Here is a 13633-nt window from a genome sequence, read left to right on the forward strand (position 1 = left end):
GGGAAAAGCTGCCTATACCTAAGGGCCTGTGTCTGTTCCCAGGGCAGTACTTTCTCAATTATTTCAGCTCCCATAAGGCTGTGAAATGGGCAGTTGTCTGTTATGAGTGAGAACATGGCTATTCTATCATTAAAGATTACTGAACCACAATTTAACAAATGGCTTTGAACCACTAGGAGTATGAACTGAGCTCATTAGTAAAAGGGAAAAGTTTACTGTCCCATAGCTAATTGGCTATAAAATCTGGACTCCTAGAGCAAAGTCATTAACAAATGTGATGGATAATTTATAAGTGAGGACTTTAATGGACTTCACGCTTTCTCTAATGACAAAGCAGGATAAGTAGGTGGAGATAAGACTTTTCCCCACAAACTGCATGTGCAATGTGTAGGAACAGGCTGACTACTCCAGTTGAAGGGTGCAAACATAAACATCTCACAAAATGTTTACATGAGCTCTTTTGTCCCTAGGACTGACAGAATTATGCTCCTACTTTCATATACTAAATGTCATGCTATGTTTCAAAGGAAAAAAACCTGCAATGTCAAAATGGTTTATGTTGTTCTCATAGATTTTTGTTTTTCCAGGAAATATAAAGTTCATGGATCTCATCTTCCAGAATAAAGAAATATACAAGTATTTCATTTTTATCAAAAGATAAGTATTTCTAGAGACTATTCATATTTCTGCTGAGCCATGGAAAGATAGATTGAACAACATAAGATTTTTTTTCTCCTTTTTCTCAGGACTACCCTTCAGAGCCTCAAAAACTGAGAGCAATTGTTCATGCTTAACTATCTTCTGTATCAATAATTCTTTCTCTGGTGAACTAACTACAGCTCTTTGGATTGATGGATGATTGCTTTAAAACTGATGTCCTGTTGACAATGTGGAGGCACCAGAATTCAGAGGCCTAAGGTAGGACTTCTGGTGCAGGGAAACAGGTAACATATTGCTAGAGAACACATGACAAATATATATAGATTTTTTTTAAAATGTGAGAAAATATATGGGCTATATAACAGTGTCCTAATAACAATGTGAGAACCTAGGCTTACTACCATACTAGATTAGAATTTCCTATGGGAAATGTATTTACTTTTGAATAAACATTTAACAGGAAGTTTCAATTAAATTTTAACACAGATTTTTTCTTTTTTTCTGGATAAATTTGCATTGCTTCAGGTTAGACTATTGAGAGTGAAAATAAAACATATTTAAAAATCTTAATAAAAGTGGATAAAGCAAGCTGTGACAGACATCTTGGACTATATAGACTCTGTTATATATCATACAAGATTTTATTTTATTGCACATATAAGCAATTAAATACAAAATTCCTCCATTCACATTGATACTCCTAGCAGCTGTTGCAAAAGTATTCACTGATACACAGATATTCCTCTCTAATCCTCCACATAAGCCTTGTAGCCACAGAGGGCTTTGTAGAGTCAGCACAAATCGATGCATCTCATTTAATTAATGCTGAAGGGGGAAATAATCTCACACTAATAAGGCAGCAGACAAACTATCCTGGCTGCTTGACTGTGCCTAAGGTCTTAGCAGTAAACGGACGTGAATTAAGAAGAGTAATACGACCTATATAGAAATGCTGCATCTGTCTGCCATGCTACTCTGCCTTCAGTAGGCACACACAAACACAACCAGCACCCAGCTTATGTGGGTCATGATTCATAATTGATAAATGGTGGAGAAAAACTAAATACTGAAGAGCAAATGGTCTAGTTCATAAGCATGGCAGTGGCTTGCTTTTGATTTTTTTGCCATGAAAATTCCAAGGTACAATTTAAAGGAACAGTGAAGAGCATCTCAATTTTTTTCACAAATGCACAGAAACAGATTGTTGGCAGACATATGTCATTATCCACAGAGCTCTTGTGCAATGCTCATGACAGGGATAAAGCTATGAAAAATAACTGCAGATTTTCTAATGGAAAAAAAACTCACACATGACTAACAGAATAAGTATATATTTTTATATTTCTCCATTAAAATGATCTATATAGTATTAAAAAGCAGGAAGCAGAGAAAGGGCAATTTATGTGTCTTCCACTAAGGGAAAGAGGTAAACAACAGCTCAGTTACCACTTTCAGTTGATGTTACCACATCTGCTGACACCTGGAAGCTCCTGCCCACACTCTGAAGAACTGGAATGGATGAAAAAAATCCAAAAACAGTGGCAGAATATTTCAAATGGCCACTGAACAGTGTAAACTTTCTTGCCAATAAATTTAACTCAAATGTGAAAAAAAAAATGTTTTGAAAGCAAAAGCCAAAATGCTTGCCATATATAACACAGATAAAAAATAAAGTAATGAAAAAACAAACCACCTTGTCTCTCTGCAGCTAAAACTTAGGTCTACTTTCAACTGTTTGGGATTTTTTTTGAAGCACCTGTTAAGCTACAGAAAGCTAAGGACACTTTGCAAAAGGATTTCTGCCGTCTTCCCCCCAGAGTTCTACCCTAGCAGTAACAATAGAGTTATTTAACTGTATTTTGCTTTTTCTTTTCTTTTACAGACACTCCTGTCTTTTTGAGAAATTTGCGTGCATTTGGGACTTCATAACTCCACCCAAAATTCCAAATATTATCACAAGAATCTTCGGATGGTAATACTAATTTAAGGTGGTCCTTGTGTCACATCTGTCCTTTATAAATCCTTGGTGTTTGTGAAACAGTCTGTTAGTTAACTCTTCTTAAATCTTTTGAACATAAGACGTGTCAAGCAGGAAAAAAGAGCTCTGAAGTATCTCTTCTTCTGCTTCTATTTACCTTTTCTTTTCTGAATAAATCAACTGAATTGTGATGATAAGCAAGCAACATTTTGCAAAACAAACAGCTTATGAATTTTTTGGCACAGCAGAGAAGGTTTGTCTTCTCATTCCTTCTACTCAAAACAACATGACTTGAAACAGTGACCTGTTCATGGCCTTGTAAATTTACATGGCAATTTTTACACAAAACTTCTGAAAGTCTCACAATTTGAGTTTCTTGTGTCATTTGAATATATCACAAAACATATCTTGTGATGTATTAATAACATCAGTGTGGGTGCAGTCTGTCCCTCTTGTCAGATTTAGAGGTTGTTGTCACAGCTGAAGAAGTTAAATTATGTCCACCTCCAATTTCAGGATTTCATAGTATCAGAAGACAAAAAAAGTTCAAGTTGGATACCAGAAAGGAAATATCTTCCCTTAAATGTTGGTCTTGTTTTTTCTCATAGTGCAAGCTAATTTGCCAAATCACATCTTATAAAAACTGCAATTACATATTACTTGGAAAAGAAATAAGAGACACACAGGAATGAAGAGTAAAACAAATAACATAGCAGAAAAATCTGATGACACTTTGGATCAGTTCTAAAATTAGTGAAAAATCTGTTATAAAATTAGTGAAAAATCATTGCTGCAGAGAAATAAATGCCTCTATTAAAATTTACAAAAATAACACAAGCAGGCTTCAATTATGTGTCCTGTCAAGTTCTGCTTGAAAAGCCAAATGCAGATTGATGGGAAACTACAAGGAACTTTTATTTTCTAGCAGGCAGGATGCTATTATGATACTACAGAATTTTCTTGTTGATTTGGTATAATATAGCTTTTATGTTTGAGAAAAAAATGGAAAGAGACCAACCAAAAAAAACAAAACCCCAAAAAACAAACAAAAAAGCCAAACCAAAACAAAGAGCACCCTGAAACTTAGAGAAGATGCCAAACTGTCACACAGCAAGGGCATGAGAATAACAAGAAAAAACATCATAAATAAATACTGGGATGATAAAAAGTAAGCTTTGACTGGCAAAGCAGCAGTTTGTACACATTGAGAAAAATAAAACAAATCATCACAATGCAATCCATGAATAAAAAGTAGCTATTCAGAAAAGTCAGTAAACATATACTGAAATTAGATTGAAAAATCTATATAATTTGCTCTGGCTGCCTTGTATTTGCAAAAGTATGCTAAACCTGGAGAAATGCTGAAGGCAGACAATAAATTATGTAAGCTTTACAAAGCCTATACTATGTGTATCTACAATATCTCTCAATAACAGAGGATCTACTGGAAAGGAAACTATAAATTTATTGATGTATTCATTAGCATCAATTTAAACCTTTATCATCAAAATCATGTTGGATACTTCATTCCCCGTATATATGAAGTTCCTGTCAAGCAATTTTAGGGAAGTAGAGGGAATACAGGATTAGTTCAATATGAATTCCAAGCTCCCTCTGCTCACACATTACACCATGGACCAAGCTAAAGTGTACTCTCCCTCTCAGATGGAACTGATGAGAAAACAAAGACAGGAGGGGTGTGAGGGAGGGGGTGATGTAGTGGAATATCAAAGAATCAGACACCATAGTGAAATTATCTAGAAATAAAGAATTCAAAAGAAAACAACACCTAAAAACAAAGGGCTCAGGCTTCCCAACATGCAATAAATACAGTAATGACAAGAAGACACTTCCAGTTTACAAAGTTAAAAGAGACTTCAAGTCTCACATGAGAAAAAAGAGATGGAACTTGAGAAAGAAAGAGCACAACAAACCAATGCTATATTGTGTTTCTGAAATTATGCCACTGAGTGCTTATAACATGTAAACAATAGCCCTGGATACAGCAGGAATAACAGTAATACATTGTTAGCAGCTTTTCCACTGGATTATTATTTGTTGTGGTCACTGTGAATGTAGGCCACATTCACTGATAAAATCTATTGGATCAGAAGTTACTATCATGAAGACAGAGTTATGTCAGGGTAATCAGTGATGCTTTAGAATATACCTTTTTAATATTTTTTTTATTCCTCTTCGATTTCTTTGATTCTTGCAATGGAATTGCACCTCAAAATGTACTGCCAGAGCTTGAAAGCAGATACATCCATATTGTTCTACACAAAAAGTTGTTCCTAGCAGCAGCATGTTACCTACTGCGTACAACACCAACAACACACACTTGGACAAACAGGTTCTTTACTTTTTTTTTGACACAAAAGCTGGCAGTGCCCATTCTTTAAGTCATTGAAAACTGACTGGCAGTGGGCCATCACTTCCCCTAGTTTCCTGCATACTGAAGTGCTTTTATAGTTTTCCACTTTTCGAAGGTCACTCTCAAGCTAAAGCTGAAAAATCATGAATTTCTAATGTAGTATATGCTAACACCTTGACTCGATATATTGAATTTCTAGTTTATTGTATCTCTAAACTGGAATTAATAGTGCAAATTAAAATCACCTTATTTAATTCAGTTCCTTTGATTAGCTATTTTAAATATATATCCACGTATATAAATGAAATTTGTGTTATCTTAATTTAATTTCAGAGAGCAGAAAGCATATGTGAATTAAACTTAGATCGACCTTTTAATGGCACCAACATCCAGCCTTTCATACCGATTGCTCAGATACAAGTTTGCACTGCAAGCAGGATAGAAACAAACACAAAAACTCCACCAATGTCAATTAGCACATTTCTGGCTCACTGAAAACCTGAAACTGCCAGTTTTGATCCTAATGCTACAGACACATCCCCTTTAGGAAGGAACATTGTTCCTTCCTGGAGCAATGCATATAAAGTCATATAAAAATGCAATATAAAGTCTTTAACCATCCTAGATAGTTTTTCACATGACAGATTTACACAGAGAAAAAGTGCTGGGTGCTGCTGAACTCAGGTCAGTGCATGCCTGTTAGGTAAGGTGCTGAAGAGCAAATGGTAGAGATAAGGTTATTTAAGGAATTTAAAGCTATCTAAAGAATCTGTGGAAATAATTTCAGCCTTTCCAAAATAGTCCTGTGATTGTTTATTTTTTGTGAATTTTCCTCTTCTAAATGCTTTTATTCTCAAATTTTTAGGTACAGTTATCAGGAAAAAAAACCCCAAGCTAAAACCCAATTTTAATTTTTTCAATTAAAATACCTACTTATTTTAATTTTTTTACTTTTTACTTACTTTAATTTAATTTACCTGACTTACTTTACTTTAATTTTTTTACTAATTACTTACTTAATTTTACTATTTTAAAAGTCAGCAAAATTGTGCTGGGTTTAAAGGTATCTTGGGACAAAAGGCAGCTTAAGCAATAAATATTAATCTGCTAATTCTACTTGTACATGTATTATGTTAAATTGAAATAAAGCACATAAGTAAACAGATGAAAGAAAATAGGTTTGTAAATACCATGACTGTTGCATCGTGATGTTTCCACAAGTCGATTGTTTTGGTCATAGCATGCCATGGCCTGGTAACGATAGCCTTGTCCACATTCCTTAATGTCTCCTTGTACCTTCATTCCCAGCAATACTTCCATCTTACCCTCTGGTAAAATACAGTCTGACCAGTTTCCCACAGGCTGAGCACTGTACTTGTCACATGGGCAAAACTGATTCTCAATCAGAGGATACAACTGAGAATTTCTACATTTGTCCTTTTTCTTGCTTTTTCCTAGAAAGAAGAAATAGTTATTAGCAAGTTTGTATCTGTTTTCAGCTTATCTCCCAAAAATTTCATTTAGATTTCTGCAACACAGGCTTGCAAGCTATATACATATGCCTATTACCTGTTACATTAATCTTTATTCACTAAGGTTATTGACTTGAATTTCTAAAGTAGTGGATACCTACAATTTGCACAAAGGCAATTTCTTTTTTAAGAAAAAGATATAATTTATACTTAATTTGTATAAAAATGTTTCAGGGGTAAAGTTTGAAAAATTTAGCAATTAAACAAATTCACTCTTTTTCTCCTATTTCATCAGCAGTGTGCAGTTCAGTAACAATATTTCTGTCCGGATCAAGCTTTTTCAAGTTGAAGGAAGACGTCAAGAAGGAAGTAACATGCGTCTTTGCTACACAAGGGCCTTCTTTCAAAATGCCAAAATTCTTTAACCACCTGTTATGATATATTTCTTCATAATTACCATTCTTCCCCTCTAATAGAATAAGCTCTTTCTCTTTGGAGTTTGCTTCCATTTGGTTCTGTTCTTGTTTACTTTCCTGAACTGGAGCTTAGCCATCCACTCAATTTTCCCACTCCATTAAATGTATTTAAATCTTCTCTTTGGTAAAGTTTGCTTAGTTTTCCTTTCCCTACCAGGCAGTTCATATAAATTAATGTAGTAGTCTTTGCAAAAGTAGTCGTTGTTACTAAGTAGTATCTAAGTAATTGTTACTTATATATTACTGTAAATTAATATTCTGTAGCATTTTACTTGCTATTCAAAACCAGACACTGGACATAACTGCAGCACCTTAGTTCTTCTATTTGTTACTTCTAATTGCCTTCATTTAGAATAGAAAATGTCTATCTGGAGAAAAGTTTGTCATTCTTTTGACAACACAGCTTCTTACTAAACGTATGCTTCTCCTCTGGAAGTATTCACCAGGAATAATTATGAATTTCTTACAAGTAAAGCCTTATGAATTAGTCTGGGTAACACATTGCCACAGAGAATACACCACAGCACATATCACAGAGCTGGCAAGTTTGAAGGGGTAACTTTAAATGAGGACAGGAGGTATCACAAAGTGTTAATAATGTGGTAGGAGAATATGTACTTCCTTGCTCTGTTTTTAAAATAAGAAAAAATACTTTTAGTCAGTTTTGTTCATTTTTTTCCCCTGTGGAAGCAAACCTGACATAAAGCTCACTGGAATTATTAGACAGTCACAGTGAGGCTTCTTGAAGATCATGAATTATTCATTGTCCACTGGTCTGATTTACAGGGGGATGGAGATGGGGATAGGGTTTGGATCTTATCACACTTTGTTAGCCTGCTAATGGGCACCCCCCTTAGCTAGCTTTCCTCCACCACAGACAATACAGACTAATTGGCAAAGAGTGCTGTGACAGAGGCCAAGCCTCACTCTTGAGGTTTCAATTATAATTTAGAAGCAGGCCATGTGGTTTTTTTTCACTTTATGCAGAAGAAAAATAATTTAAAAAAAAAACACAAACCAACAAACAACAAATTAAAAACAAGCTGAAAAAAAAAAGTCTCAATGTGGAAAAGTGTCCATTATGTAGAACTGGGACAAGTCTGTGGCAAGGGTAAATTTTTTTATTTGGCTAAGTAAAACCTAAAGAGGCTTCCTGGGACAGAAAATGAGAGAATTATTACTTGTCTCAAGAAATAAGGCAAAAAATTAAGCAGTGTATTGCCTCATGTGGTCTGTGGTGCTGGATGTAAATAATGAAGAATGGTGAAAGAAAGAACTGGGAGAGCAAACATTCCGCCAGAGAAAGGCCTGGCTTAATCATAAATCTGACGTTCAAGACTGCAGCTAAGTTCAAAAGATGTAAGCTAAAGTTTAAGGATGAAAATGGTGATCTATAGCAAAATGCTGAAAAACTCTCAGCTACCATAATAATTCTAAATGGACCAAAAACACCATGAGAGAAGGAAATCTGCTTTAGCCAAGACCAGGTATGGGAAGAGGAAGGCAAAGTGGGTTAACATCTGATCCTCTTAAGGGGAGATGATTGTTGACTTATCTGTCAAAAAAAACCCACAAAGAAAACAAACAAAAAATTCCAACAGAAAAAAACTACTATGTGCACTATATTAAAAAAAATATATAAATTATTCTTCTGTGTTCTCCCATCTTCTCTCCAGACTTACCCATATCAAGAGTCTCTGACATATGGCACAAGTTTCTACTCCTGGATGATGTTCCACCAGCAGTATATAGAGCATGACACTGGATCTGCTTTCTGCCACTATGACAAACACTTGTCATAAGGGAACCTCTGAAGTCCTCAGGTTTTAAATAAAACATTATCAATAATTAATAAAAGAAGCATTATTTTGCTTGTTACTCTTACCGACAAGAGTGCGTTTTCTTGTCCTGACTCCTCCACAGTCCCCATTACAGGGAGAAAATTTGGACCAGTTCGTAAACTGACAGTCATCTTGGCAGGGAATCTGGCACATCTGTGTTAAGGGTGGCAATGGACCAGAGTATTTAAGGCACTCACTGATGTCAGCTTGTCCTCCATCTTGTCTGCGACAAGTAATTGCTGGAAGCAAAAAGAGATGGAGTTTGATTTTTTTTTTTTTTTTTAATGAATGTCTCTATTAAGTCTACAATATTCTATCAGAAAATCACACTGAAAGCCCAGAATACCTATACAACTTAATATTTGCCTCCAGTTTTACCCTGAATGAATACATTCAACATTTCTCACTTAATATTTTGTTTAAAATAATTTATCAGGATTTACCAGGAAGAAAAAACCTACAATATCAATATTGTAAAGGTTGCACCTTGCTATCCACACCCATTATACCGCTTGGCACATTGTCATTTCCCCTGATATCACTGACACAATCTACATCTAAGACATTAAAAAACTTGCAATATCATCTTAAGTAACTTAATTGTATAAGTTATAAAGTTTTATCAGCAGATTGAATTTTAGAAAGATGGATAGACTTAAGCTTTAGAAGCATATTTGAGTTCTGGAAACCACTTAACCCTTTACAACAGTATTGCTGCCTGATGTTCCTCAGCAATTTCTGGTCTTGAAAATGGTTTGAAGAATACAGCATGTTTCCTAGAGAACGATCATCAGCCAATAGGGGTGGAACTTTATAGAACAGGATAGACATTTCCTCAATAAAAGCTTCTTACTTAAGAAGAAAAACAAGCTCCTTAATGAAACATCAGGTCACACGAAAGTAAGGAGTTGGAACATACAAAGAATAGGGAGGACAGTTTCATTAATATAAACAATCACAGAATGGTTAAAGGACCACTGGAGGTCCCTGCTCAGTCAGGGTCCCCTAGTGCACATGGCACAGAATTGTGCTCAGAAAGCTCTTGAATACCTCCAGGGAAGGAGGCTCCACAATTTCTCTGGGTAATTCCAGGACTTCATCATGTTCAGGTGGCACTTTCCATGCCTCAGTTTCTGCCTGTTGCCTCTTGGCACCATCAAGAAGAACCTGGCTCCATCATCTTGACATCTTCCCTTCAAATACCTATAGACACTGATATGATCCCCTCTCAATCTTCTCAAGGGTGAACAAGCCCAGCTCTCTCAGCCTTTCCTCATGAGAGAGATGCTCCAGTCCCTTAACCCTCACTGTCACCCTCAGCTGGATCTGCTCCAGGAGTTCCACATCTCTCATATACTGAGGAGCCCAGAACTGGATGCCAGGTGCAGCCTTGGCAGGGCTGAGTAGGGGGCAGGATCATCTCCCTCAACCTGCCAGCAGTACCCTTCTAATGTACCCCAGGACACCACTGGCATTTTTGGCCACAAAGGGTATTGCTGGCTCATGGAAAGCTCATTGTCCACTAGGAGTCCCAGGCCATTCTCCACAGAGCTGCTCTCCAGGAGGTCAGTTCTGGTGCATGGGGTTATTCCTCCCCAGGTGCAGGACCCTGCACTTGCCCTTGAATATCAGATGATTCTTCTCTGCTCATCTCTCCTAATTGTCCAGATCCTTCTGAAGGGCTACACAGCCCTCTGGGGTATCAACCACTCATCCCAGTTTTGTATCACCAGCAAACTTGCTGAGTTGGCACTCTACCCCTTCATGAAAGTCAACAGTGCTCTACAATTGCTCCTCAAGTATTTTTTTAAACATGGTTGCTTATCTATTCTAAGCTCAGTAAACCTAACTTTAATTCCTTCCTCAAAACATCACAATACTTATTATACAGTAACAAGACAGGAAACTTCTAGTTTTTTGTTCACACAATAGAATTATATTTATGCTTCTTGGCATCTGACAGCACACAGTAGATGCGGTAGCTCAACTATAAATAATTTGGGTCACCTATTGTTGCTGTAGCATTGCATCCAAATATTCTGTATTCATATGAAGGAACATAGTTTTTTAATTACACTCCATAATTTAAGCATCGCTCTTCAATTGTGCTGACAATAATTGTTTTATTAGCATGAATTAAAGAAAAATATCGAGTTCAACTCTTGGAGAAAAGGGGAGTACGCAATGCTTCAAAAGAGAAAACTGCCTAAAAGTGGACAAGAAGAGTGGCAGGTGCCCATCTCTTCTCTGTGGTGACAACTGGAAGGATGTGAGGGAATGGCCTGAGGCTGTGTCAGGGGGCGTTAGTTCAGATATTAGGAAAGGGTTCTTCACGCAGCTGAGCACTGGAACAGGCTTCCCAGGGAAGTGGCCACAGACCAAGCCTAACAGAGTTCAAAAAGCATTGGGACAACACTCTCAGGCACAGGGTGTGACTCTTGGCACTGTCCTGTGCAGGGCCAGGTGTTGGACTTTGATGATCCTTGTCAGCCCCTTCCAACTGAGGATGTTTTATAGTTCTATAACTATTTCCTCTGGAGGAAAAAAGGCAGCACAGCTAAGGAAACTTTTTTGTTAGATTGCTTAAGGTAATTGATCTAGTGACCCATGAGTTTTTCAAGCAGCTTTTTAGTCTGACAGTTCTAAACTAAATTTCTGCCTCATAATGACTTAGGAAGCTGAACTTGATGACCCATGTGTTCCGTTTCAAGACTGTGTGTCTACTAAAACATATCCAAAAGTCCCAAGAGAATGGTTTTTACCACATGTCTACTGTAAAACACTGAAAGAGAGCAGGATGTGTTTTTCCTGAGATACTGAGCAAACAACTTCCCTGATCCTTGACTGCCCTTTGGAGCAGGGCTGCCAACACTGTTTGTAATAGGCTCAGTACAGCATTAAGTTGTGCTTATTGGGGGACTGACCAGCTGCACACTGTCTAATACAATTATTCTGTCAAATCCTATTACTATTAGTGCAGTTTACAAGAGGAAATATTTTTTTTCAGATATAATTACAGTGATTCAGTGAGGGAAATCAAATATCTAAAAATTGAAAATCCATACTGCCAGATTTCTAAGATTACACAAATATTTTGTAAAAACACAGGTCAAACTGCTATCTTCCAACAGAAGTCTAGGCTATAGTTTTGGATTCATGTGAGGTGCTCTTCTCTGCTAATAGTACACATCAAGATCCCTAAGGTAAAAACATAGTTCGGTCTTACCATGTGGAAATTCACAGAAGTCAAACCTAAATCCTCTGTCTTGAGTTTGGCCTTGCTATATGCACACATCAGCAAAACAAACTGCATTATCTTCACTGCATTCTCAGGGAGATACAGGCCACCGTTTTTAGCAGTGGAAACTATACCTAGCCAGTGGCTAAAAGACAGTAAACTAATTCACTAATAACTTTCTTCAAAAGTTTATTACTCATTTTTCATACTGCCTCTCCATCTAGCCCTTGGACAGGACAATAAACATTGTCCACCACAGAACATTCTTTTTTTTCTAGCTAAATGGACATTTTCTAAAACCAATATTCACTCCCTCATCTTTCCTAGTTATAAAACATTACTCCCTGAGCAGATATCCATTATGTCATAATTTTTTTCAGACCCATATTAATGCATCTAATTTACATCAGGCAGACTCAGGTGAAAAGCTCCCCTGAGGATAACACTTTTGGTTTTTTTCCAGATTAACTGTCAGTTGTATCACGGCAATCAAAGCAGAAAAACTCTTCATTCTCAAGAATCTAAATATTTCACCTTAATAACAACAAAAATTAGAGGACAGTATTGGCATACTAAATCAATTCCTGAATCTTAATTTTCACAGTGCCTGTCCATAACTACTTTCATGCCTGTCCATGCTACTTTTAGTTGACAAGACCTGGATGATTCGCTCTATATTCCATTTTCCTATTGTTATTTTCCAGATTCAGGTATCAATGTGAAAGGTTTATACTTCTTATGACTACTGAGAAGTGGGTATTTTTCCATTATCAGAAGCAGGGATTTTGACAACTGCATGCATTCCATTAACACACTCTTTTGGCCAGCTAACTGTCTTGACATCTGAAATGCTCTCACTGTTAGAGGAGTTAATTTTTCCACTCACGAGCTAATCTGGGCAAACTCATCCCCTGCCTCTTTGATCAACTTATGGTTGTTTAAATAGAGGTTGTTGAGATCAACAATTTCTGATGCACTATACAGAGAAGTGTCTTCAACTACCTAAAGCTATACTGTACCAGGCTAATTATTTTTCTTATACAACCACATTGTATTTATTACAGACATTAGCAGTAAGTGGAAAGAGTATGGTTCCTCCATTACTGAATTAAACACAGTAATTATTAAGTGAAAACATAAAACATGAGTACAGCTAATAGAAAAATCAAATTTAACATGGAAACCATTCACTTATAAAATTGTTCTGGTATTTAACAACTATTAGCTCCCAGAAGAAAGGTGTGAAATAAATAGCAGTCTAAATTTTATAGACAAGAGACTTTGATGTAATTAAAACTTTATCAGATAGCATTGTTTCCACCAAGTCCCCACAGGAGACTACGGGCTAATATATTTCTTGTTGGCATAATGAAACACTGAGACTATATTTTAGCAAGTCATGTCATGTGTGAGTTTATATAAAAGCCTTTCCAGTGCATCATTAGCATACTTCACTGACAGTTCATGAGGTGTGAGATTCAGTGGTTCCTACACCTAAAAATTTCATTATAAATGAAGGTTTTCTATTGGCCCTTCTTTTACAACACACTTGTAATGTATTTTTTTTCAATTGCTAAGCATTTTTAACAACAAA

General features: G+C 36.4%; 1 protein-coding gene across 4 annotated transcripts in view; it reads right to left on the reverse strand.

Moving 5' to 3' along the window:
* THSD7A (thrombospondin type 1 domain containing 7A) overlaps positions 1-13633 on the reverse strand; it is a 188902-nt gene that overhangs the window by 35586 nt on the left and 139683 nt on the right. For all 4 annotated transcript variants that reach the window (XM_033511862.1, XM_033511863.1, XM_015619008.3 and 1 more), the window contains 2 exons: positions 8846-9040; positions 6203-6466 (listed from right to left, as the gene is read on the reverse strand). In XM_033511862.1, the coding sequence (XP_033367753.1) occupies positions 6203-6466; positions 8846-9040 (459 nt within the window). The remainder of the gene's footprint in view (positions 1-6202; positions 6467-8845; positions 9041-13633) is intronic.

Source organism: Parus major, chromosome 2, assembly GCF_001522545.3.
Source record: "Parus major isolate Abel chromosome 2, Parus_major1.1, whole genome shotgun sequence".
Lineage (NCBI taxonomy): Eukaryota > Metazoa > Chordata > Aves > Passeriformes > Paridae > Parus > Parus major.